Source organism: Peromyscus leucopus, chromosome 6, assembly GCF_004664715.2.
Source record: "Peromyscus leucopus breed LL Stock chromosome 6, UCI_PerLeu_2.1, whole genome shotgun sequence".
Classification (NCBI taxonomy): domain Eukaryota; kingdom Metazoa; phylum Chordata; class Mammalia; order Rodentia; family Cricetidae; genus Peromyscus; species Peromyscus leucopus.
This window is the reverse complement of record NC_051068.1, coordinates 8,731,875-8,757,549: the sequence shown is the minus strand read 5'-3', so window position 1 is coordinate 8,757,549 and position 25,675 is coordinate 8,731,875. Positions and strand designations below refer to the sequence as shown.

At 43.9% G+C, this 25,675-nt stretch overlaps 1 protein-coding gene across 1 annotated transcript in view; it reads right to left on the bottom strand.

Annotated features, from left to right (window-relative positions):
* The window catches only part of Tnik (TRAF2 and NCK interacting kinase), a 413,176-nt gene that overhangs the window by 45,758 nt on the left and 341,743 nt on the right, over positions 1-25,675 (bottom strand). The window contains 6 exon segments of the mRNA XM_028875813.2: positions 1,335-1,358; positions 2,956-3,053; positions 5,411-5,574; positions 14,955-15,061; positions 17,636-17,875; positions 20,740-20,904. Of these exon segments, the coding sequence (XP_028731646.1) occupies positions 1,335-1,358; positions 2,956-3,053; positions 5,411-5,574; positions 14,955-15,061; positions 17,636-17,875; positions 20,740-20,904 (798 nt within the window).

Sequence of the window (25,675 nt, the reverse complement as noted above, 5' to 3'; positions counted from 1 at the left end):
CATACCGATGTCTGGACCCGTAAGTTGTTCATATGAATACTACTTTATTGGCAGCTCTAATACCCAGGACCAGAAAATAATTTTCTTTTCTTTACCTGCTCTGGGTGACGGATAAAAAGTTGGGATAGTCCCTCCATCTTGTCACCACTATGAGGGAAAAGCAAGGCCATGGTGCAGAGTAACTATAAACAGTCCCATGCTGTAGACATGTCGGGGAGCATTACTTTATAAACAGCAACCCCTTAACCAGGAAAGTGACTTTCTGAATCACTATGAATGGTGTGGTGGCCACAGCTTTGGTGAAAAACAGCTTCACAGAATCAAATTTTCCTACTTGCAAAGTTAGTTCTCTGCCTATGGCTCAGATCTGAACAGTTACATTGGCTTTCCATAGCACTTTCCACTTTAAAAAATGCCTTTGTACACAGAGCCTAGGACCCCAAAGAATCAGTGGGTAAAGGCAGGTTGATGTTTTTATTCCCATTTTACAGACCAGAAAACTGACTGAGATTATGAGACTTATCCTAGCCAGCATTCACTGAGGGGAACCAAACTTCAAATGTAGCTTGCTGATCCCTGAAGCCAGTGCTTTTTCCATATAATTCCACAAAATGTGCTTTGCAGAGCTACAGCCTCAAAGCCATAACGGTGAGCCTCACATTCCATGCATCCGGGACTCTGGAGGCCTGCCTGTTTGGAACCATTCGACTGCGCTGTGTTCATGCAGGCCTGACAAACAGCGAGGCGGCCGTCCTCAGCAAGCTATCTATGAGGGACAAAGCCATGTGCTTTTCTAGTAGGAAAATGTCTCCACAGATAAGGACCTAGATCTCTCAACTCGCCCAGGTTCAGTAGCTAAGGCTGATAATATTTGTGGTGTTGTGAGTGCCCCACAAAACTAATCTAACAGTACGCTTCAACTCCTGTTCACAAATCACACACTAGATATTTGGGGTGTGCTAGAATTCTGTCTCTTTGTTTTGTTAGCAAAACTGCTCAGAGCCATCTCCTAGTAAGGATGCTGAACACAGGTTTGTTATCAGAAGGTACCGGAAGGAGACACCACACCATTAACAAAACACTAATACCTGTTGTTTGCCCAGATGGGACATTGGGAAAGCAATGTTTTTGTTTAGTGAAGGACTCTAAAGCTTTCTATGGGTCCATCTGAGGGTCTCAGCCGGCTCTGTTGAAGGGGTTCTCCCCGACAAACAAAGCTACATATAAGAGGGCTTTCCACAATCCCACTGGCCTCTTTTCTGAATGTCCGCATCAGGAAATGGGTTTAATATTCCTATCTCGTGAAAGCAGGACCAAGGAAAGGTGGTACTGACCTCATCGATGGCTTTCTTATAGCTCTGTGACAAGAGGAGACCAGTCCAGAGAGTCCACAGGCAGGGAGAGCCGGAAGGAAAGGAGCGGGTTAGACACAACATGGGCACAGTTAGTAGAAAACTCACACAAACAGCCAAAGAGAAGTCAAGCCAGACGATGCACATTCCTTCATTACTTAGCATCCTCCTTACTTTCAGATGAAGGAGGCAGTAGATGAAGGTGACATTCATTCCCAGAACAGCGTCTCAGAATGTCCAGATTAATTTTCTACTTTCAGCCAGCATGCTCTTTTTTCATCCTTTAGTTTTAGGGTTTACTTATTTGAGACAATATTTCATGTATCCTAGACTGGCCTTGAACTCATTATTCAGGCAAAGATGACTTTGAACCTCTGACTGCCTTACACACTGGTATTAAAGGCGTGTCCTGTCATGCCTTTTTTTCTGCAGTGCTGGGGATCGAATCCAGGGCTTCCTGTGAGCAGAATGAGCACTTAACTACACCCCTATCCCATAGTCTGTCTTTCTCTCAAGCTGCTTGGTGTCAGGTCCGAAGGAAACTCTACCAAAGCAGCCAGAGGGGACAAATGGCTATCTGCGGTGCCTATCAGCATGCTGGCCTCCAGGCTCCCTTGTCGTCACAACTCCCTGGGGCTCTTCTCAGCTCTTCTCAGCCTGTCCTGTCCCAAACTTCTCCAGCTCCCGGGATTCCCTTCCTCTGGCTCCTCACTCCCACAGAACCCTGCCGTTCCCACTGGGTGCTCTTGTCTTTCCCTCTCAGGTGCCTTCCTGCTCCTCTCTCTTACGGTCCTCTCTGCGCACTCCTTGTCCTCCTCCATCACTCTCCCCCGCCCTCCTCTCAGGGCCCGGTCCACTCTGCTGGCCATGTGCAGTGTACCACTTCTCTCCCTGCTCTGGACTCTTCCAGATGCCTCTGGCTGTTCTCTCCTCATATCTACAATAGAAAACATACCTCGGAGCAGTCAGCCCTCAATTTATACACTTGGGTCCTTCATGTTCCAGCAATGACTCTGGATTTCAAGTCTGTGTCACATCATACTTATTCAGTTTTGGTCCAGAAAAGACTAGTTCATAAGGCATGACAAGTAGTGAAGAACCAGTCTGCCTCCATCTTAGGCTTGAAAGCCATCTTATAGTAAAGGCAACTAGGCTCATTCTTGTTTATGGTTAAATGGGTTTCTCAAGGATTGGCCTATGCCCCACCTGTCACCTTAACTACAAATGGTTCTGTACTGCATGTTCCAGGAATGGCAATCACGTCTGTGTTTCAAAAAGTGCTAATAACTATCTTTCAACCCTACCTTTGTTCCAAAAGGTTATATGACCACCTATGACTACCTGTTGTTATGACTACCTGTTGTTATGACTACCATGTTATTTCCACCCTGTTTCAGGAGGTCCAAAGTCAGTGGAAGCAGCCCAAGATCCGTTCAGTCCCCCACCCCATCAGGTATGACTTCCTTTTAGATGCTTCTAACATACAGTGTTCCTAGTTATCCTCAGTTTTTTGCTCTGAGTCATGAATGTAACCCCAACTACCTTATCTTAGGATTCTCAGGTAAGGAAAGACATAGAAATTCTTAGGAAGAAAATCACTCACAGCTGGCCGACTGGGCCGGGTGATGTCTCTGGATTCTTCAGGTTTCACCTTGGTGGGCTCGTGGGGGAGCACAGGGGATCCTTCTGACTTACTGTTGGCTAGAGAAAAGAACAGGGACAGGAAAGACAGTACATGCGTTAGAAGAGGCTGCCCCACATTCTGAGTGACTCTGGAAGGACTACTCACTAGGCAAATCCGTGGACGCCAATGGAAAAACTACAAATGCTCAAAAATCAGTCAGACAACTGAGACCCGAAATCTAGAAGTCAACAGTGAAAACGAAAACCTGCAGTCACTACCGAGTGCTGACCGTGCATGAGGCACAGCCCCAAACGCTTTCTGTCGATTACTGCAATTAATCCCTGTTCCAAGCCAATGGTGCAGCACCATTTCCTCATTCTCCAGATGAGCAGAGACACACCGAGCTCAAGGTGACAATGAAGTCATGGATTTAGTTGGGATTCTTTCTGAATTTTAAAAGTCTTCTTAATCGTTATTTCAAATGAGCTTATAAATTAAAATTTTAGGCTTGTTTTCTTCTTTTATCATCTATTCATAAGAACAGGCTATTCTGATTGAAGTTTATGAAGAATAAAAAGTTTTATTTGATAGAACAAGTTTAAAAGGGGGGGCTGAGAAGTGTCTGAGACCTTTAAGGAAGAAAGAATTGTTGTGGAATATTATTTTAAGGTGTGTTACTTTTGTTTATGTTGTGTTTGTTTAACTCTGTAAAGCTGTGTTGCTGTGCCTGTCTAAAACATCTGATGATCTAGTAAAGAACTGAACGGCCAATGGTGAGGCAGGAGAAAGGATAGGCAGGGCTGGCAGGCAGAGAGAAGAAATAGGAGGAGAAATCTGGAAGAAAGGGAGAAGGAGCAGGAGAACAAGGAGAGGAGGACTCCAGAGGCCAGCCACCCAGCCACACAGCCAGCCACGGAGTAAGAAACAAAGAAAGGTATACAGGAATAGAAAAGGCCACAGGCAAAAGACAGTTCGGATAATTTAAAGTTAAGAAAAGCTGGCAAGAAACAAGCCAACCTCAGGCCGGGCCTTTATAATTAAGAATAAGCCTCCGTGTGTGAGTTATTTGGGAGCTGGGTGGCAGACCCCGCCAAAGAGCAGAAACAAACGACAACAGAGAATAATGCAGGATGAGGAAGGCGTTGAAGATAAGGTGAAGGGCAAGAATAGAGCTGTGCAAGGAAGGGGCTCCCTGCAGTCACAGAGTGAAGGCTGCCATGTCATTTACGTCATAGGTGGAGCAGCAGGAAAGCTCAGGATCTCTTTGTTTTGAATGTGGCCTCTCTCTGGCAGAGGTTGCTTGTAACCAGAAAAGTAGAGGGTGAGGGAAGGAATGTAAGAGTTAAGCCTGAACTAGAACTAACACGGCATATGCAATCCTGATTTTCTTTATGATTTTCTCTAAGGATGCAAAGACTCCAGTGAACAGAAAAAAAGTTGATGGATTGGCAGTTTTCTAGGGTAAGAACATGTGTGTCTGGATCAGTGCTGCAAAGACACATGGCGCTCTGGTTTAGGCCACTGATGTCAGAGGAATACTGAGTAGTCAGTGGTGGGTCAACCCACATCTTAGCTCACAGTCATGGGTGTCACATGTTAAATCTGAAGCTTAAACAAATTGGATATACAGAGATTTTACTTAATTGACACCTAGAAGATTAATAGAGGAGGCAAATTATTGTTGTGTCTACTAAAGGGGCCACTAAGGAACTGGTGGTTTTCTTAAGGGAGAGTGATTTATCAGCATATTAGTATTTATCAAATTGTACTTCAGACAGTCTGGTATTACTGTGAGCAAATTTACCCTCTGCAGAAGTGACTCAAATAAGAGCAAATTTGGACTAGTTAGAAGAGGGTTTTGCTAGGTATTTAATTGTACTATAGTCTTTCCATAGGTTTCTTCATTAGTGAAAACTAAGTAATGACAAATGCTTTGAACTAAATATTAGGCTCTAGTTTTTATTTATCTGATGGGAACAACTAGAAGAATCAACCATATGTCTTTAAGGCAAAGGTATTTTCTTCTCTCTCGTGTATTTATTTTATATTGGCTTTTAGGAAATTTCATTTTGAGAAATACCTAAGATTATGAAGCTTGAATCCTGGAAGGGATGTCTGGCGCCTTGGGAACAAGAGAGTGGGGTGCACGAGACTGAAAAGGAAATGGAAAAGGACATTTGGGGAACTGTTCAGTTACCACATTTTGCAATAAGACTGCTCCTGGATATCTGCCTGGAGAACACTAGAAGCTGAAAGTAGACAGGACTGTGGTTCATACTCGGACGACGATGCACAGTTAGGGACAGTAGCCCAGTTCCTTCAGGAGCTACAAGCATGAGACCCCCTGCTGCCAGAGTTAGGAAGTAGCCACTCCTTTCTGTCTGTGGCTTTCCTCCCAGGCATAAGAGTACGGGACAGTTAGGAGAACACTTACCCCGAACTCTAGTTCGTTCACTAGATCCTGCTTGTGACCCAGGCTGAGAGCCTCCTTGGGAGCTGGGCTGGGAGCTGGGAGTGCTGGAGCTGGAGGAACTGCCACTGCTGGTCCGCTGCAGGGGGCTCTCCAGGATGGGCTCTGTTCTGCGGAGATCAGGATTACTGCATGGACAGAAGAACACATGGCTAGAGGTCAACATCCACAATATACAGGGCACTCACTTAACAACTCAGTAACAAGAAAATAAGTAACCAGTTTTAAAGACAAGCTAAGGACCTGAAGAGACATAAAAAAAGAAAACAACCCATACATAAAAATGCTCAGCATCACCTTACACTTATTAAAATGTTTTTCTAAAAAAGAGGAATGATACCATTGCTGCTGAGGATGCTGAGAAGGATAACCTCGTCATCCTCTGTTGGTAGGATGCAAATTAGTGTAGCCATTATGGAAAATGTTATGGTGATTCCTCCAAGAATTACAAAGAGAGCTACAACATGACCCAATAATTCTGCTTCTGTATATATCTAGAGGAAATGAGGTCATTGTGTTGAAAAGATGGATGTATTCATTGTTGTATTATTTATAGCAGCAAAAGATAGAATCAGTATATATCCACTGATGTGAAAATGGATAAAGAAAATGTGATATAATATATATCACATATATATGGCATATATATTCTACACATATGTCAAGCCCACAAGAAGACATGCGCTGTATGATCTCACTTATATATGGATAGGCACAACTCAGAGTAGCAGAGAGTACAGTGTGGATTATTAGCAGCTGTAAGGTTTGGTGTGGGGACAATGAGATGTTAAGCAAAGAAAGGTTTCAATTAGACAGGATAAACAAGCTTTTGAGATCTATTGTAAACTGTGGTGTCTTAATTTAATATGTATGATGAAAGTAGAATTTCTTTTGAGAAGAGATCTCATTATATAGATTACTGCAGCACCACAAATAGCTTTGAAGTAGATCCTAAATGTTCTCATCACAAAAACTGGTAACTATTTGAGCTCACATCACAATTTATACATTCATCAAAATATCACATGGTAAATATAAATATATGTAATTTTAATTTTGTATACATTAATAAGGCTGTGGGTGACTTGTTATTGGTAGAGACTTCTGAAATCCTGAAGCAAAGGAGTCAAGGGAAGATGGAAACTATGCCTTCCTGGTGGAGCTATGACCAGATGCTGGAAAGGGTAGACGCCGGGAAGGTAGACGCTGGAAGGGTGGAGGATGAACTCCAAATGCAATTCTTGGGTCAACACACTAAAAGTACCAGCTCTCAGATAAGAAGCCCTAAGAGGAGACCTTCCTTTAAACAGCTCTTCCAGTATTCATTGTAGACAACTTGAAATATATGAAAAGGAAAAATGAGTAACAACACATACAATTCCCAAGCTAGGAAACAGTCAACCATATTTTAACTATTTGGCAAATTATCGAATGTTCAATTTTATCTCTTACTTTTTGCTTCCTAACACTGTATGGTGAGCACTTTATTATGCTCTGAAAAGTGCTGGATGCAAAATAACCCATCATATAGACAAATTTGTTTGGTCATTCCTCTAGTGTTAGTCATTTATGGGGCTCCCAACACATTTCTGTGACAAGTAACACAGAACTAACCATCTGTCTGCACACTGAAGCTCAACTCTCTTTCCTAGTTTTAGAATTCTTGGTTGAAATGTCATGAATTCTGTGAACACATATGTATGCAGATATATAATGGTCTTAGCAATTTTCACTATGTGATCATTCTTTTCTCTGAATTTTTGTGTATATGTGTGTGCGTGTGTGTGTGTGTGTGTGTGTGTGTGTGTGTGTGTGTGTGTGTGTGTGACTGGTGACCAGAAGTAGGTGTCAAACACCCTGCAGCTGAAGTTACAGGTGGTTGTAAAATACCTGATGTGGACTCTGGGAATTAAACTCTGGCGCTCTGTAAGAATGGCCAGTGTTCTTAACGGCCGAGCCATCCCTTCAGGCCCTCCTGTCCCTCTTTACTGACCACAAAGAGCAGCATTTATTCACTCCCGCAGTGTTATCATGGCAGGAGTAGTCAGGCCGCTGAGAAAGAACAGTGACGGCACACTGTGCATGTCCTCTGTGAATCTAGCTAGGCCCACAGATCTTTCCATTGCTGCTTACCCTGCAGTGAAAGACAGGGTGACGGGTGAACATGGAGGATGCCTACCCGGTCACCCCGAGTGATGGCACATGAGCAGGGAAGAGAGAACCTTCTAGCAATGGTGGTGGGAGGCAGCTGTGGAAGTTTTTATGATTTTGTTAATAAGAAACAGCATTCTGAGCTTCTGTAATGTTTTTCCCTTTTGGTTTATAATTAAGACCTCTCTTCATTTGCTCATTAGATTTGTACAGTTCTGGACAGGGATAATGAGTGATAGGTGAGAGTCAAAGCTCCAGACTGTTGCCAGCCATTTTCTGAGAGGGGAAACTGATCAAGCCCCGTCTCCCTCATTTCCAGCAGCTCTAGTTCTAAAGGCCCTGAACACTTTTGTGAAGGAGACGCCGTGACGCAGCGTGCTGAGGCGGGACGTGTTGCTTCAAGTGAACTATGATGCTTTCATCCGCTCTGACTGGCTCCAGAGTACCTTGTGCACCAGGCTCTGGGCCATGTGTCGGGTCCCAGATGTGTCCCATACAGAGTGGAAAATAACACGGTCCTCCTGCTGAGGCACTGGTAGCTTACCCTACTGATGGCTTTGCCACAAAATGTCTAGTTTTGTAAGCAAAAGTAACACATACAGTTTTTTTGTTAGTGCATTTTTAAAGAGATAGCACACAAAAGTAATGGGCTTCATTTTGCCATTTTCATAATGCTTGTATGTCTGCCCAATTCATGGCTGAGTCGAAGTGGCTAGCAACCATGTGTAACTTCAGTGGCAAATATATGTAAAAATAATCATGCCTCACAATTGATCAATTTTGATGATATGAATTTAGAATTTATGACACCATTTACTCTTAAGGCATTTGTGGGAAGTGGGCGCTAAATCAACTCACCAGTAAAGCCGACTGCAGAGTGACTGTTGGTGAAGCTCATGAAAATCAAGAATTCTTGCTATAATAACGGCACTCTTTAATGGAACATAACTATTTTTGTGAGAACTGTTTGTATCTAAGGGGTCGAAATAAATTTGGGTCTCATGTACGAATGCCCCTAAATTAGAAAATACTCAAAATGATCACTACTTCCTTCCTAAGTATCTTACATGACAAATTTGTTATTTTTTCATAGAAGACAACTGTCTCTAATCCTCAAATAATGGCTTCTTTCCCACTGCTCTCTTTTATGGAACAGTGGTGGTCAGGAAATTATTAATAAATTACTAAATTGTTTGTTGTTAAATTTATTACTAACCAAATATATTATAGACCGAGAGTGGTGGGTTGCACTAAAGCTTCTTATACTGCTAGGTTTTGTGGAGTAATGATGTCATCTTCTTTGTACTAGGGAAATACTGTGAGAATGTCGGGGTGCATGCCCCGAGATGTCCTCGAAGGTGCTGTGGTGTCGTGACGGTATTGGTTACTTGCTCTATTTACCTTTCCTTTGATGCCTCCGTCAAATTCTTGTTGAATCACATCTAAATTGAGTCTTATTAGATCAGGATGAGGGCTGGAGAAGGTCAGGCCAGGAGGTGTCCTGTCAAGTGACACTATCCACTATCGCCATGGCAACAAGATGTATGTGACAGAGACAAGAGTTAACAGTTAATAGCAACTCTGGAAGTAATGTGAAAAGAGACTATACATCCCATTGGTGTTTGGGGAAATTCACACACATTAAGGTGTGGGTTGTGTTGTAAAGGAGTGAGGCCTACTGGGATTTGGTATAGTATCAGAAAGTCTGGATATAGCCTGTGTGGTGACCAAAGCTGGTGTCCTTCTTGTGCATGTCATGTGGATGGATGTTAAGCAGAGTTCAGCAGGGCAGTTCACCAAGTCTGTGGTAGGAAACAGAAAGTCAGCGGGACCGAAGAGAAGGGTGGTTGGACAGCATTAGCTGTTAAGGTCTGCTACCCGCCTCCCATGGTGGGCCCGGTGTGCATGCCTGGTTAGGAGAAAAGCATGAACAGACAGAAGGCTGTGGGCGTGTTAGGGGTCTTGGCTATTTGCAGAACTATCTGGGATGCACATGCATCTTTGATGAAACTCAGAGCTTCTTCCTGTGTGAGACTAATTAGATCCCATGAGCATTAAATTCCTGACTTAGGGCTCATTAGCATAAGTCCTCTCTGCTCCAGCTCCCTGTCACAGGTGCCGATCTTCATTCTTGTTGCTGAACACTAAAAGAAATATTTAGTGTCTCTATCACCATACAGAGAAATAAGGGAACTTAATGTCTTTTCTACCTTACTTCCCCTTTCTTAAAAACATGAGAAATGTGAGAAAATGCCATATGATATTTTTTCTTCCTTATTATATATGTATAATGTCCTTTATGGGCTGAGGGATCTGAAATAAAGGCTCATAGAGAGAGGTTCAACTTCAGAATTCTACTAAGTAACAGGTTTCCATTGTTCACATATTAACTAAGACTACTTGCATCAAAGCATGCAGAAACTTTAAAAATTCCTAATACATTTCTTTAAATGCTAACTTTTAGTTCACACTTTTTCTATCCAGCAAACAAAGATGTTTGCTCTATAAGATAACATTGAGAGAATATGTGGCAATTATTCTATCTACTTGAACTGTATAAAAAGTCAAAACAGAAAATGAGGATTACAAAGTGATTTTGTTTCCAAAGCCTTGGGCCAAGTCTTTAATTAACTGGCTGACTGCCAAAATTCTCTTTACTTTGTCCTTTGATAACATGGCCAATAAGAAAAAACCTAGTCCTAAGAAGATATGTTTGGGATGGGGCAGGGAATTATTTTCTGGGACTAAACATTTAGTCACTGGTTTTTTTAGACTGGGTGTTTCTGACAATTTAAATCTTTTCATATTTCAAAAGTACTTGTTTGAGCAAATTTTAATTTGGCTTAAAAAGAACACATGGATCAAAGCGAAATATTAAAGTTTGAAAATAGCAATATTTTTACAAAGTCATCTACAACCTTCCTTTAAACTCTCCTGACCACCCTCAAAGGTGAGGCCATTGGCACCAAGGAGCAGGTGGGACCTCCCTGTGGAGCTTGAGCTTGAGCAATACCCAATTTCCTGGGTAGGAAACTGTGCCACCACCCACCTACACCCCTAGAGGGAGCTGTCAAAGTATGAGACAGCAGGTTCCTAGACGAGGGGAAGCACTGGGGGACAAATAAGTTCCACGGGCTTCCACCTTTTAAAGGATAGTGCAACAGGGTGGAGAGCAGTGCCTTCAAGGTTAGGAGCGACTGCTGACAGACCCATAAACTACACGGTGAGAAAGGCAGAGACAAAACAGTGTCCTGTCAATCACAGAGGCAAGAGTTCCCGAGGCAGACTACCAGTGTTCAAATCCTAGTCCAAGCACTTCTTCCTCTGACACACTGGGCAATTTGTTTTGTTTACTTCAGCTTCCCATCTATAAAGTGAGGGTGATGAAAAGCCTTGCCTTGGAATCGCTATATGATTTAAATAGTTAATATTTGGAATGCTAGCTGGCAAGATGGCTCAGTGGGTAGAGACACTTGCTGCCCAATCATGGCAGCCTGAGTTTAATCCCTGGAACCCATAAATAACCAAATCCACTGAGGTGTCTTCTGACCATCCTCACCCCCTGCCAACACAAATAAATTAAGAGTATTTTTAATACAATGAAAATATTATACCATACACAGTGCTTCAAGAGGTATTTATTAAACACTGAAATGAATATAAACTGCCAGGGGAACAGAAGACAAGGTTCTGAAAGGCCTGCCTACAAATACTTGCTGACCTCAGACAGCAAAGGACTAAGAGAATGGAGGGCATTCCTATGAGAAGGAAGTGTAGCTAGAATAGTAAGGTTCTGACTTGCTTGTATTAGTTTCACACTCAAGTGCACACTCTGACTCCAGATTCTTCCATTCAGGGCACTACATAGTTGCCATTGATTCAAACCTGTTGTTTTCAAATTGTCATGGAGTATCTCACATTTGACAGTTCCTATGGAACGTCTTGCCCTTGGGATCTGGGATCCACTGTTGTAAGTGAAGGAAACAAAGTACAAGCTTCTTAACTTCCAGGCTGTCTGTTCTCCCTCTTTTGCTCACCCAGCACACAGTTTGTTTCTTATTCACATCGGAATATGGACAAGGAGAACCACTTCCTTGGTGGAGCTTTCCTATGTGGTGACATAGAGGCCAGGGTCCTACTTCATTCAAGCTTTACCATCTTGAACTATGGGTTTCTATGTTGTTCATAAAGAATAGAGAAACCTTCCTTTTAAGAACAATGCATGTATATATGTATGTAGAGTTTGTGTGCATGTGGATGAACATATATGTGTGTGTTTATGGAGGCCAGAGTACAACCACCAATGTTGTTCCTCAGGAGTGTCCACCTCTTTTGAGACAGGGTCTTCACTGGCCTGGAGCTCACCATAATTGGCTAAAATGGATGGACATTGAGCCCCCAGGGACCCTCCAGTCTGTATTTGTCCACTGTTGGGATTGTAAGCACATTACCACACCTGATATTTTGATATGGGTTCTAGGTATTAAATTAAACGCTTTCTTTAAGCAAGTTCATTTACATACTGACTCCAAAGCAAGGTAAGAAAGAGATGTAAGATTTAATTTATCCCCCAAAATATGTGTAGCCCAAAGAACATGAAGTATACTTAGACCTTTGAGCCCTGGTGTCTGTCTCTGGTCATGGGAAACACTTGGTTCCAAGACCACATTATAGTCTTGCACATAGCATGGCATTGCCATATATTAGTTAACTCTAGCAAACAAAATAACAGAGAACATAAAATTTTTGAATCTGTTCGCTATTATGCTCTGTAATTTTCACTGGAATCTACTCTAACTCTGCTAGTTTTTTAGTTTCCCTTGAGAATCACTCTAAAAAAATGGTAAAGAAATAAAAGGAATGTTGACCAAGTATAGAAAATACAGCTTTGAGCATTATAAAACACTTAAGAGCACCTCCCCCTTTTAAAGGCTCCATTGATGAGTGATAAGGCAGATAAGACAATAAGGCAGGAGGCATGAGTCCCAGTTTTGATGGCCCTGTGAAGCTCTTTTCCATGCCCAGGGCTTGGCCATGCAAGCCACTCTAAGGCAGGGAGATGACCCAAGCGAAGACTTCAAAAACCCTGTGCATTTGTGTGTTCCCCTTTGACATTCTGATCCGAGATGGACAAAACTGAGCACACCCAGAGGAAAGAGCTTGGGGACTAAGAGATGCAGCTGAGCGGGCTGCTCAGGGAAGTTGCATGAATGAGCTCACATCACAGGAGAACTTTTTAGTTCACTTGCAGAACCGTGAGAAGTCATGCTCAGTCCCCTTCAGGCCAACCAAGTGTTAGAGCCATTTACTTCACAGCAGAGGGAAAGGAAAGCAGGGCGTCTCACCAGATGGCGATGGCACCATCAGTGAAGCGCTTACTATGCAAAGGTGAGGACCTGAATCTGGAGCCTCAGCAGCCACCTGAAAAGGGCAGTAGCACCATCTGCAATCCCAGTGTTGGGGGAGGCAGGGGTGGGAGGTCTCGGAGGCTTGCTGGCTAGTCACCCAAGCTGCATCGGTGAACTTGAGGTTGCGTGAGACCCTGCCTCAAAAATAAGATGGGGGGCCACCAAGAAACACACTGAACATTGATGTCTCCACATATCATGGAAAGCTTGTGGGGGTCAGAGGATAACTTTGAGGGGTTCTCTCCTAATTTCATATGGTTTCTGGAGAAAAAACTCAGGCTGCCAGGTATATGCAGCAATTGCCTTTAACCACTTCGAAGAGCCATCCCACCAGCCAGTGATTCACATTTTAAGTGCTGGTCACGAGGAGATGAATGTTGGCAGAAGCAAGAGTGTTCTGCAGATTGTCTTCCATGAGGGCATGGGGAGTCTCCACCATCTCACTCCAAATCTTGGGATGTGCATTGTTAGTGGGTAACTGCAAACTCTTAGCTCACTTCCTCTTCGCTGTAAGTAGATAGACACTGGTAATCTCTCATGAAGTTTACGTTCTTTGCACAGAACATAGCATTTAAGTGTCCCAAAGGAAACCCTTACCTCTTTATAAGTTACTGGACATCAAATACTCATTGTCTTAGGCCCTAATGTTGTTAAAAACAGCATTTCCAAGAAATTAAGCGACTTGCTTCTTACTTGACTGTAACAGCAGGTCTTTCTTTTTGGTTGACAGAAGAGAAAAGTACTTAAGGCTGGGATGATGCTTCATCTAAGCAGCCAGATTCTAAGCAACTGACCTAATAAAAATAGCCTCTAGAGCAGGGTTCAAAAGATAAGGAGGCGCTGATAACTGAGGACGGATAAAGCTCAGCCTGTGTCCAGTGCTAGCCTGTCTCTGCTCCCCAGCATCTTCCAGTTAGCCTAGGGTTGCTCAGCCACACCAGCCAGGCACAGATCTGATGAGCTACAGAAGAACAAGGGGTTCATAGACTCCTACAGTTTGTAACTCCACTTAGAATGAAGCTGGACTCTTTCCCCCAAAGAGACTCTAAACTGAGCACCACCTCCTTTTGGGAACGACCCCTTCCTAAGGCCTTTCAAGGGAAGAGCAAAGAGAATGTGTTATGATCAAAAGCATTCTGTATACAAACAAAACCATGAGTGCCCACCCCACTTCCTCTTCATGGTCTTTCTCTCGTCATGAACACAGTGAAGAAGAAAACAGCCTGCCCTGGTGCATCCTTTTTATAGCCCAAGCAGAGGCCATTTGCTATTTCAGTGGATCCTAAAAAAGGATGCATTCATCATGACAAATCCAAGGAAACTTGATGAACGGCAGCGACAAACAGCATCTGCTGCCACATAAAGTCTGCCCAGATACTCTGCATACTGTTTACTTCCCAGCATCCCTTGAGACCTCTGCACCAATCAGTGGAAGTTGGATGCAACCTCCTGCTATAGGAATATGCATTGGATAGAAAATCCTGAAAGAACAGAGTAAATCACAGAGGCATAACTGTATTTCAGAGACTCTCTATAATGCCACTGGTGTGATTTCCTGATCAATGTGGGGCCTGTCAGAGCCAGGCTTTAGCGTTTCTGGAGTCACTTCCTGTTTCCTAGGCAACGGCTTTGTGATGTTTCAGTAGTTCTTGGGCCTTGACCTGGTGCTACAATTCAACTCTGATTTCCTTCTACCGGCTCCATGAATGGTCTCCGAAGCAATGCTTTGCGATGCCATGACCACATCTGTAAGCAATGGTTTGCAATGCTACGACCACATCTGTATTTCTAAGTTTGTGCCCAGATTTTCAAAACTGTCATATTGAAGTTATCAAAGGTCACCAGAGCTGACAGTACAGGTGACAAGCTTGAGAAGTGAAGAAAAGATCAGGGATGTTCTTCAGGAAAGCAGCTATCTTGGATAATCGTGGTGACCTCCCTTCCCTTACCTTGCTCTGATAGGTTGAGATCCAAGCCTGGGGCCCAGAGCACTGCCATTCCCAGGGGAATTCTTCCTGGCTAATGCTGGGGATATAGAAGTTGTTCTTTGAGGCACCTGGAAGAAAACCAGAAATGAGAAATATTTCCCATAATATAATACAGGTGGGCTACTCTCTGAGGAGCCTTCTCTTCTTGGAAGACTGGCTACAAGTTACAGAAGCTGCCTCCTCTAGGGAAGAACTGCCCTCCACCCTTCTGTGAGACAATAAACTCCCAAACAAAGCCAAAGGATGACCTGCTGTCAAAAGTTAAGGAGGGATGGTCCACAGCCATTAAAGTAATTTAAATCTTAAAAACAAAGGAGATTGCACTAATGATCTTGACTTACTGAGCTACAAGAAATGACTTTCTCCTGTTTGAACAGAAGTAGTGGCTCAGAGAAACCTCTTTGGAGTGAGTGCCCTTACTTCTGCGGAAGTGCATTATGTGGGAGCTGCATGGAGGATGCCACATCTTAGCTCATCACAACGAACAAATCGATTGTGAACGCTAGTGAAAAGCTAGGGTACCAGTCTAGACCTTGGACAATAAATCACATGCTGGGGAGCCTGGAGAACCTATCACTTTATTATTTACTTTTTAATATTTGTGTGTGTGTGTGTGTGTGTGTGTGTGTGTGTGTGTGTGTGTGAATCCCTGCATGGGTGGATGGATATCATGTACATGCTAGGTGCCCACTGAAGCTGGAAGAAGGCATCAGATCTCCTAGAACCAGAGTTACAGGGAGTCGTGAGCCACCCAGTGTGGGTGCTGGGAAATGAGCCAGGGCCCTCAGAAGCAGAAGTGCTCTAAGCACCGGACGGCCTCTGCAGCTCTTCTCAGTCTTACAGCGTGGGAACACAGACCGCTGTACTTCCTAACCCCAACCGCAAACACCATGTTTGTGTAGCTAATTAGTAAATGCTATTTGTAAAACAGAATTAATATTGCAAATACTGGAAGGGGATTCAAAATGCCTGTGCAAGTATAAGAAGTGCAGGAGGTACCTTAGAAGTATGTATTTCTAGCTCAGCTGGAAAAGAGGAGAATTCAAATGTGGCTTTTCTCATAAAGCATACAGACACCTGCTTGTGGGGTCAGGTATTATGCAAGGGGAGTCCATTATTTACAAGAAACATATGAATATTAGTGCAGAAGATTACATTCAATGTAAGTGTCATCCTTTATTTTGAAAAAAATTTTTGTTATAATTAATGTTAACATAAAGTTGAATCAAGGAAGCAAAACAAAATGATCAAATTTATATAACACCTGTTCAAATTAAGTACTACTGCTGTTATTCCTACTTTTATTTATGTAAATAAACACAGTTGTAGAGAAGGGCTCAGTAGATGACTAGACCCTGACTATGTATCTTCCTAGCTTTACACACATCTACCTGGATGTTTTTAGAGAGTGGGTCAGCCACTTCCTCTTTCAGGTCTCAAGTACTGTCGCTGTTTCATTGTCAAAATAATGGCAGTCTTGCTGTGATTCCCACTTGAGAGGGAGATGATAACTGTTTGTAAATCATTAAAAACTATTTCATTTTTCCTGGAATTAATAACAATATTTTCTGGAAATTACAGGGCATTTCAATTATCCCAGCTTCATATACTAAGCTCAGGAGAAAGGAGATTGATGGACCAGGAAGAATCCATTACAAAATGTCTGTAGCATTTAAAGACAACCAGGTTGACTGTAGACACACTCCAGAACATCACTGAGGGTAAACCACAGTTTAGTGATGTAAAAGGAAATGAAAGAATTCACGGTGGTTCTGTAGAGGGGAAAGCTAGTCATCCACTCTAAAGTTCAATCCTTTGATTGGTTAAGGCTGGGAAGAGCCTTCCTTGGCCTAGAAGGAGCATTCCTTATGTGGAGCCTACTTAAATGCCTAAAGGCAAGGCCAGCATGCATGTTTGCATACATGTGTTTTCATATGTGTGCACATGAGTGTGATAGCCATGTGCATGGATGCCTGTGGAGCCAGGGATCAATGCTGGGTATCTTCATCAATATCTCTCTGCCTCTGCCTGCGTGTGTGTGTGCATGTGTGTGTGTGAGAGAGAGAGAGAGGGGGAGAGAGAGAGAGAGGGGAGAGAGAGAGAGAGAGAGAGAGAGAGAGAGAGAGAGAGAGAGAGAGAGAGAGAATCTCTCATTGAACTTGGGTCTCACCAATTTAGCTAGTGTTTCTGGCCTTGGATCCTCTTGTCTCTATCTCCTCAGCACTAGGATTATAGATACATGTCACCATGCCTGACATTTTCTTGAGTGCCGGGGTCCTAAATTTTCTTTTATTTATTTGGTTTGTTTAGCTATAGATGCAATAATCATTGATCATATCCACTAGTCTGTTTCCTAACATGAAGAGTAAAATGGCCTAGAGTGTTTGGGGTTGAGAGTTCTAATTCTCTATGAAGACATGCCCTTCCCTGACACTCATATTGAGTCTCTGCCCCTGTGGGAAAACAAAGATCCGAAATGATGAACGACTACTCAGGACTTAGTTTAAAGAAGGGGCCATGACAAGTGTGAGGAGTGACGTGCTTAGGCACAGCCATGTTCTCCAAACTGCGGAGGGGATGGAACAGTGGGCACGGATGGCGGTGGCGACACAGACACATGGCGGTGGCGGCACTGATGCTACCTTTGGTGGAATGTCTTCCTCCTGTCGTAACCAAGAGCTTCGGTCGAACTTCTCAATGCGAGTGGGCAGAGGAGGGTTTTCTGAGGTGGGATCCGAGTTCTGGCGTGGCATCTCGACCCTGTGAGAGGTCACATTCAGAGCCTCCTGGAACCCAGACAGGCCCTTGGTGGGTTGCTCGTGCACGGACTGGGAGACGGTCAAGGCAGGTCCCTGGGATTTCACAGCTACCAGCTGAGGGATCTAAGCACACAACACAGGACCGGCATGATTAGAAGCCCATAGGTTGAAGGGACAAAAAGTTCCGTATGCAGGAATGGAACCCATCAGAGCTATTGACAGGGTAGTTTCCAGCTAGCGATCATTGCACTTGGGATAAGCCTCACTGGCTGAGACACGCCTGCTGTACACGGCTGCACAGCCTGTTTCTCACAGCCCTTCAGGATCGTCAATGTAGAAAACACGCAGGGCTTCCTCAGGGCTTCCGGCAGTGGGCTTGGCGCTTCAGCTGGAACTGCTGAGAAGTCAAGGAATAGTGTGGGAGTAGCAACAGTAACGACGTTTATCCAGCATTTCTTGGACAGCAACATGAGCTATTTTATAAGCTATCTCAAGCTCCCTCTTGTAAAGTCCTTAGCTTTGAGTGCTCTAAATGTCTTTCTTTTTTCTGAATTCCCCTAGTCCACCATGGGGTAGACACAACCAGCCTTCTTTCAGACCGGAGCAATCCCTGGTGGAAAGAGACTAAGCCACACTGATTTCACAGCTGAGCTGGAAGCCAGTGCTCCGCCCCCAGGGCCTGCGCATCTCACCTCTGCAGTGTACGCTTCCTTCCTGAGGTGTTTCTCCCAACCCTGTGTGTGCGTGTGTGTTTGTATGCAGGTGCACATGTATGTGTAGAGGCCAGAGGTCAACTTCAGAAAGTTTACCTGGTTTATAGTCTGTCGACTCTCTCCCTCCCTCCCTCCCTCCCTCCTTCCCTCCCTTCCTCTCCCTCTCTTTCTTTCTTGAGACAGGGCCTCTCTGTATAGCTCAAGCTGGTCAGGAATTTAGTGTAGGCATGACTGGCCTTTAACAACTCACAGAAACCCACCTGCCTCTATCTTCTGAGTGCTGGGATTAAAGGCGTGTGCCACACATGGCCCTCATTTTGTTTAAAACAGGGTTTCTCACTGGCTTGGAACTTGCCAGTTGGACTAAGCTGGCTGGCCAACAAGCCCCGAGGATGCCCCTGTACCCACTGTCACAGTGCTAAGTTTACAAGCATGCACCACCATGCCTGGCTTTCTTATGTGTATTCTAGGGATTGAACTTGGTCCTTGCATGGCAAGTACTGTACTGAATGGGCCATCTCCTCAGGCCCTGCAGTATCCTGATTTATACAGGGCCATCACCACTGAGAATATACACCATCCCCTGACACTAGGATGTTTCTCGAGTTATTTCAACAATTGGGCACACAGTGCTGTTGTTCATGCAGGAATGACTTCTGGGATTTTCATTTGGCCTCTTAAGAAAAATCACCCAAATCCAGGGTACGAGGGGTTCCTTCACCACTATAATGCTCATGTGCGTCTTGCAAATATTGAAGCCTATCCTGCGTCAGGGTGCATACGGCAATCATTATCGGAGCCTGAGTCCATCTTTGGGCCTGACCTGTAAGCAATAAATCATGGCTTAAAAAAAGGGGGATCTAGAGTGCTTCCTAAATTAAACTGCTAATTCAAGCAGTATTGATTTCCTGTTGCATTTGTACAATGGCCTGCCAAACCCTCTCCTGTCTGTCATTTCTGTTGGAGTGTTATGGTGACAAGCAAACTTTGCTTTGGTGAGTGTTCCACTTCATGCAGAATAGACTTGTGACGTTCATCCTGATGTAAATATCATACATGTGTCAGGTAACATCAAAAACACATTAACACACCTACTACAAAACCCAAACCCACTTTAGCAGACCATTCCGAGCACCCCTAAAAACGGAAGCACTCAAAGAACGCTTTCATAGAAAGTCTATACTTTCATTCCCCATCATTTCAGAAGGGGTACTTCCCTGCAATGCTCCTCTTTAATAGGGCAAAGGTTCATTATAAGGTCAAAGCAGAAGGTTTTACAAGGAAGAGTAACCCTTGTAAAAATGTCCTCTTTTGAAGAGTCTGCAAGAGAAAATTATATACAGATAAAAACAATCAGGGGAAGGTGTATTAAGCTGGTTAGTGCTGAGAAATTTTGAATTTTGCTCATTACTGCCAGCTTAAAACACAAAAAAGCCTTGATTTTTATCATTACTCTTTTAAGCTCCAGTTCAAACAACAGAGCATATTTCAAAGGTGACCTGAAAATACACTGGAGAAGCCCTACCACAGCTGGGTGCTGGGAAGAAATTTAAGATGTTTGTGTGAGAAAGGTTGTATTACCTTTTTCCCCCATGGAATTTCCATATTCTATTTCACTTTGAATTTCATCTATGCAGAACTAACCAGAAAGCTTCTTTCCTAATAGTGAAATAATCTTTCCCTACCACAGATCTCCACACAGGGCTTCTCAGCCTCTAAGGGGCACCTTAATCAACCTGGAAGGCTTTTAAAGTCAGACTGCCAGGCCTCACCTCCAGTCTCTGGTCAGCGAGTCTGAAACAACACAGGAGGAAGCATTTTTACCAAGTTCATGGGTGCCGCTGGCTGCTGGCCTGGAGCATGTCTGGAGAATGACAGGCTGAGAAGGCACATGTTTACCTCACCAAGCCCATCTGAGTTCTCCCGGTCAGATTTCCACCCATATTTCAAGGAAGGGAGGGATGTGTGTAAAGAGTCTACCTCAGAGGTCTGTATGTGAATTGGAATTCTTCTGCTTGTAACTACAAGAATGCTTGTCCCCACCCTGCAGGACCTGCATGGATCTCCACAGTAGCCACTTCACCAAGAAGTGACTTTGAAGTTGACTCAAGGTCAATAGCTCTACCTCTTTTCTCAATGCAGAGAGGCTTCTGTCCTCTGAACGCTATGCTAAGGGTCTTTACTTCTTTGGTCCTATGCCATGCTAGAATCTTCTAGACTTTTAATAAGCTTTCCTGGGCACAAATGTTCACTGGAACAGAAGAGACATTATACCTGGGTGTCAACAGGTCTGAGCATTGGGGGTGTCCGGGCAGGCTGAACCCCACTAATGCTGAAGGACTCCGATCTTGGGGGCAGGTTGGGGTCAGAGATCCTGTTGGCAACCTTGTGAGGCATAGCAGGTGAGCTCTGTCGGTTTAGTCTTGAGCGTTCTTCTACCTAGAAGTCAAAAGACAAATGAGCCTCAATGGCAAAAGTTGGTGTGTTCTCCAGTAAGAGTTTTCTGTAGTCACCCACACAGGCATTTTTCGTCCCTCGAATGAACTCAAAGAGCCCAAACTTGCCATTTTTGTTTTGCAGCAAGATCTTTTTCTCCTCTGCTTCCTTTTCTTTTCTTTTTTACTTTCTCCTTCTCCTGGAAGTTCTTGCAGTAAGCAAAGACACGCAAGACACTTGAGCCCTTGCTCTTACGTTCCCCATCAGCTTGAGTTATTTACTTCAGTTAACTGGGCATTCACAGCCTGCTAAGAGTTTGTCTTGGTCTCCTTGAGCTAATGTCCCACTGATTAGTCACGAAGCCATGGCAGCAGGCATGGAAATTGCGCGCACCACAGATAATCAAAGGGGGCTACAGTCGGCATTGAGACAGAACAGGGGGAAATAGAAACTGGCTTTGGGTTGACTCAGGAGACAGGGGACAAGAGCCACCCAGGGACTGGCGAGGGAGAGGAGGCACCCAGGAACCCTGCTCTTCTTTGCATGCCGCTGATAGGCACGTGGGCGTCCTGGGTGCTGCTTAATGACATGCCTGTCTTACCCAGACTTCCTGTATCATTTTCTTTTTCTCTTCAGGGCCCTTTCCTTCCAATTGTCTCTCCCTGCTACCCAAAATACACTGATCCTCCCATTTTTTCTGTTCCCAGCATGGACTCTGTTGCTCCGCTCCCTCCGACTCGCCTCCTGCGGCCCACATTCTAGCCCCTTCCTCTTCTCTCCTCCCCCTTCTCCCCTCCCAACCCACTTCATTCCCCTGTCTTGTCTTATTCTCTGGGGTTTCTCTCAGCCTAAGGACGTCCCAGGAGAAACTCAGAGAACAAGGGGCTCTTTTTAAACAGATAAAAAGTCACGCTCAGTCAGTCTATATTTATAGCAGCAGACAGGCTGTTACAGGGGACTTGAAAGTTAAATTAACAAGGTGGACATCATCGACAGACAAGACGAAGCCCTTGGTCAGCTCCAGAGGACTAAGCCTTGTTCTGGGTTTGTCCTACACTGTCCCGTATTTCTTTAGGGTCAACACAACACTCCCCCCACCCCCCACCCCACCCCCCGCTGGCTCATTAGAGTGAGTCCTTAACTCACATCCATTGTCTCAATATTCAGGTCTGTCTGCATATTTTTGTTTCAGCTAAGGTTTAAAGTTTCTTTCTGCTGACTGATTTGAAACAAAATTCTAAAGTCCTACTCGCTCTCATCTTCCTTACTCTATTTTGAATCTTTCTAGAGACAGGCCCAATCTCCTGTTCATAGTAGGTCTGTTTTAACTTCAAACATTTAAACATTCTTCATTAAGCCTTAGATTAGGAAACAGCCCTCCTGCCTCTGGGAGGTGTAATTTGACCACCTCTCCCCCACTATGGCTTTGTGGGGTATATCCAATTGGCCTCTACTTGACTTTGGTTTTGAAATTCCAAGTCCTAGAAACTCACCACACACCAAATTATACTTACTACAAAAGGCCAGGAATATAAACCCGGAAATGTGTACTTTGTGAGTTCATAAAACATTGTATCAGCAATAATTATTCGGTATTGTACTGAGCAGAAGAGCAAAGCCTGCTATCATTACAAGACCTCAAAGGCCCAAGAAGATGGCAGCAGCCAAGTCCAGCACCACTTCTAAATGGCAGACTTCTTGTGAGAGAAGAAAGTGTGTTCTTTGACCACTGCAATTCCTTATTTCCTCACTCCCTAAATTGTACTACCTAAACCACTCATGGTTGAGCTCAGGAACCCTGCCTGAGGAGTAGAAACGGTTCAGAGAAATACCTGGATTTCCATACTCTGGCCACCCAATATCCCAAATTCAGAGTGCATTGGTGGTATAGAAGTGAGCCTGTATTCATGTGTTCAGAACCAAATGTATTCAGAGTGAGGCATACTTGTAATGATTATTAGTGTTGGTTTTAACTGTCAAATACAGGGCAAAAAGTGAATGCCCGTTTTCACAGGTAACTTGTGTGCCTTTAGTTGTATAGAGAGGCTACTAAGCAACTCCTGGATAAATTTTCAATGCTTTCAATCAGTTCATGCATTAGATTCTACCCTTAGTGTATCTTAACCTGAAAGAATCTATGTCATATGAAATAAATAACCAGTTGTTAATTCCCAGTCAATGATGTCAAGAGGGGTCAATATGCTGAAATTTCCTAAGCAGAAGTCTGGACAACAAAAGGATAAATCCATGAGAAGGTTGTAACAAGGAGGCATTTAGCTACACATTCAGAAGATTGTTATAGTTATTTCTGTGTGTGTGTGTGTGTGTGTGTGTGTGTGTGTGTGTGTGTGTGCACATGCACATGTGTGTGCCACAACGCATGTCAGAGGTCAGAGAACACCCTCTGGGAGTCAGCTCTCTCCTGCCGTGTGAGTTCCAGGGACTGAACTTGGGCTGCCAGGGCTTAGCTCGCCAGGCAACTGTCTTTAGCTGCTGAGCTATCTTGCTGGCCCAGACTATATTTTTGTCTCAAAAAAATCTTGCCTTAAACCCTTCAGGAAGGTTGGAACACAGATGTGCTTTGCACCAAAACTTCCCCTTAATTACTGGAGGAAAGACACCAAACCAGACATTGGAAATAACATTTCACAGAGAGAAAGCTGAGTATACTTAGAAGCAGATCATTCTGATACCAGGCAGGGGCTGTGCCCCGACAACTTCTGTCTACTAACTGAACTGAAGGTAGTTATGGGAGGAGAAAGGAGGTGGCTCAGGCAGGCAGTGGTGGCACACACCTTTAATCCCAGCACTCAGGAGGCAGAGGCAGGCGGATCTCTGTGAGTTCGAGGCCAGCCTGGTCTACAGAGCAAGTTCCAGGATAGCCAGGACTGTTACACAGAGAAATCCTGTCTTGGAAAAACAAAAACAAAAAAGTGGCTTATCCCCAGAGCAAAGATAAACACAGCTAAAAGGGGGCAGAGTCCGCATCCACTTCTATCTGCTCGAGGGGAAGTCAGGTAGTAGAGGGTCTTCTCCGGACTCCTGCTGCAGAAAGATGGGAACTACCAGGGCTATCATCAGGGTGGGCATACAGCTCAGTGAATAAAGTGCTTTTTGAGGACCAACCCTACATGGGGGTGGTACTATGCTATGGGCTGGAATTCCAGACGGGGCTGAGCACAGACATTCTCTCTCTGCTTCCTGGGTGTGAACACAAGGTGACCAGCTGCCTCTTGTCATGCCTCCTCTGCCATGATGGACTTCAGCTCCTGCAGCAGAGCCAGAATAAACCCCCTTCCTCACGCTACCTTCATCGGTAGTTTGGCACAACAAGGAGAGAAGTAACTAACAGCTGGTTCAGTGGTCTATCACAAAACCAAATTATTAATCTCAGAAAAAGCGGCAGCAGTTCCTCATAGGTCACTACGGGTCATGTCTATAGACTGTAACAGAAAGTGGTCCAACATGTTCCTTACACTAATCAAAACGATTGCTGTATAGACTTAGTTCTTGAACATTCAAAACATTATTTTCACTGTAATAGTGAATGTCAATTATAATGGATTCAAACAGTATATAAAGGTATAAAATGTTACAGAAAATATCATTCTTTGATTCTCTCATTAGCCACCATGATTAGGACATCATTTGTAGTATTTTCTAAACTAGTAAGATAAGATAGAAAAATAAAAAAATAAAAATAGGTTCTTCATTCTGATTCTGGTAACTTTTTTTAAACATTCTAGGTATAAATACCTAAAGAAATATTTCTTAGGTATTCTTACAAATAAGAAATAACCCTAAACACCCTCTAAGTGATTAGATATGTTCATAAGAATGCAAGGAAGTCACTGGTGTCAGAAAGACAGATCTGGAGACTGATGTACCCCGTATGTGAGATGACTCAGTGACTCCTGGCAGGGTTGTCAATCTTGTCTGGATTACTGATTTTTCTTTATCCATTTGGTTATAACCCCTTTACTTTTTCTTCAATCCAAATAGTTTCAAATTATATTTTAAAACTAGCTCATCACAGAGCCATACCCTAAAACCCTACCTTCGTCTAAAGGTTGAGAAAGTGAAGGACTCTTGCTTTGGTTGTATCTGAAATGCACATCCTAGCCACATGTGTGTATCCCACTGTACACCTCCGAGAACACAATGAACAAGGCAGGGCAAGCCGCATGCCAATGTCTCAGAACAGCAGCTGGGTTATGAGCAGGATATGATCCTTCCCAGAATCCTGGAAGATGTAAATCGTGTTCTTCCACTAACAGCCCTCAGGGTACATACTCAACGGGATTCTTTGTGTGAATGTGGTGCGAGGAGGGTGTGTGTATGTGTGTGTACATGCACGTGGGTGTGGAAGCCAAAGGCCAGCCCTGGTTATCACTTCCCAGGTGGCTGCCACGGCCTTGCTTTGCGACAGTCTGCCAGTGGGTCTCAGGCTGCAAACATCAGGACAGGCTGGATGGCCAGTGAGCCCCAGATATCTTCTTGACTCCTCCTCTTCATTTCTGGGATTAGAAACATTTTCCACCATGCCTGGCTTCTCATGTGGGTACTGGGTGTTACACTCAAGTCCGTGTGCTTGCAAGGTCCGAGCAGATCATCTCCCTAGCTCTTCTAAATAGACTTATATAAGGAAAACGAATTTTTGTTGTTCTTCCCTATAAAAACCCACTTTACTCAAAAAGGTGCAGAGGAAACACACAGGAACAGCCCTGGTATACCACCATAGCTCTGCAGTGACGTTCTGGCCTCCAGACATGAA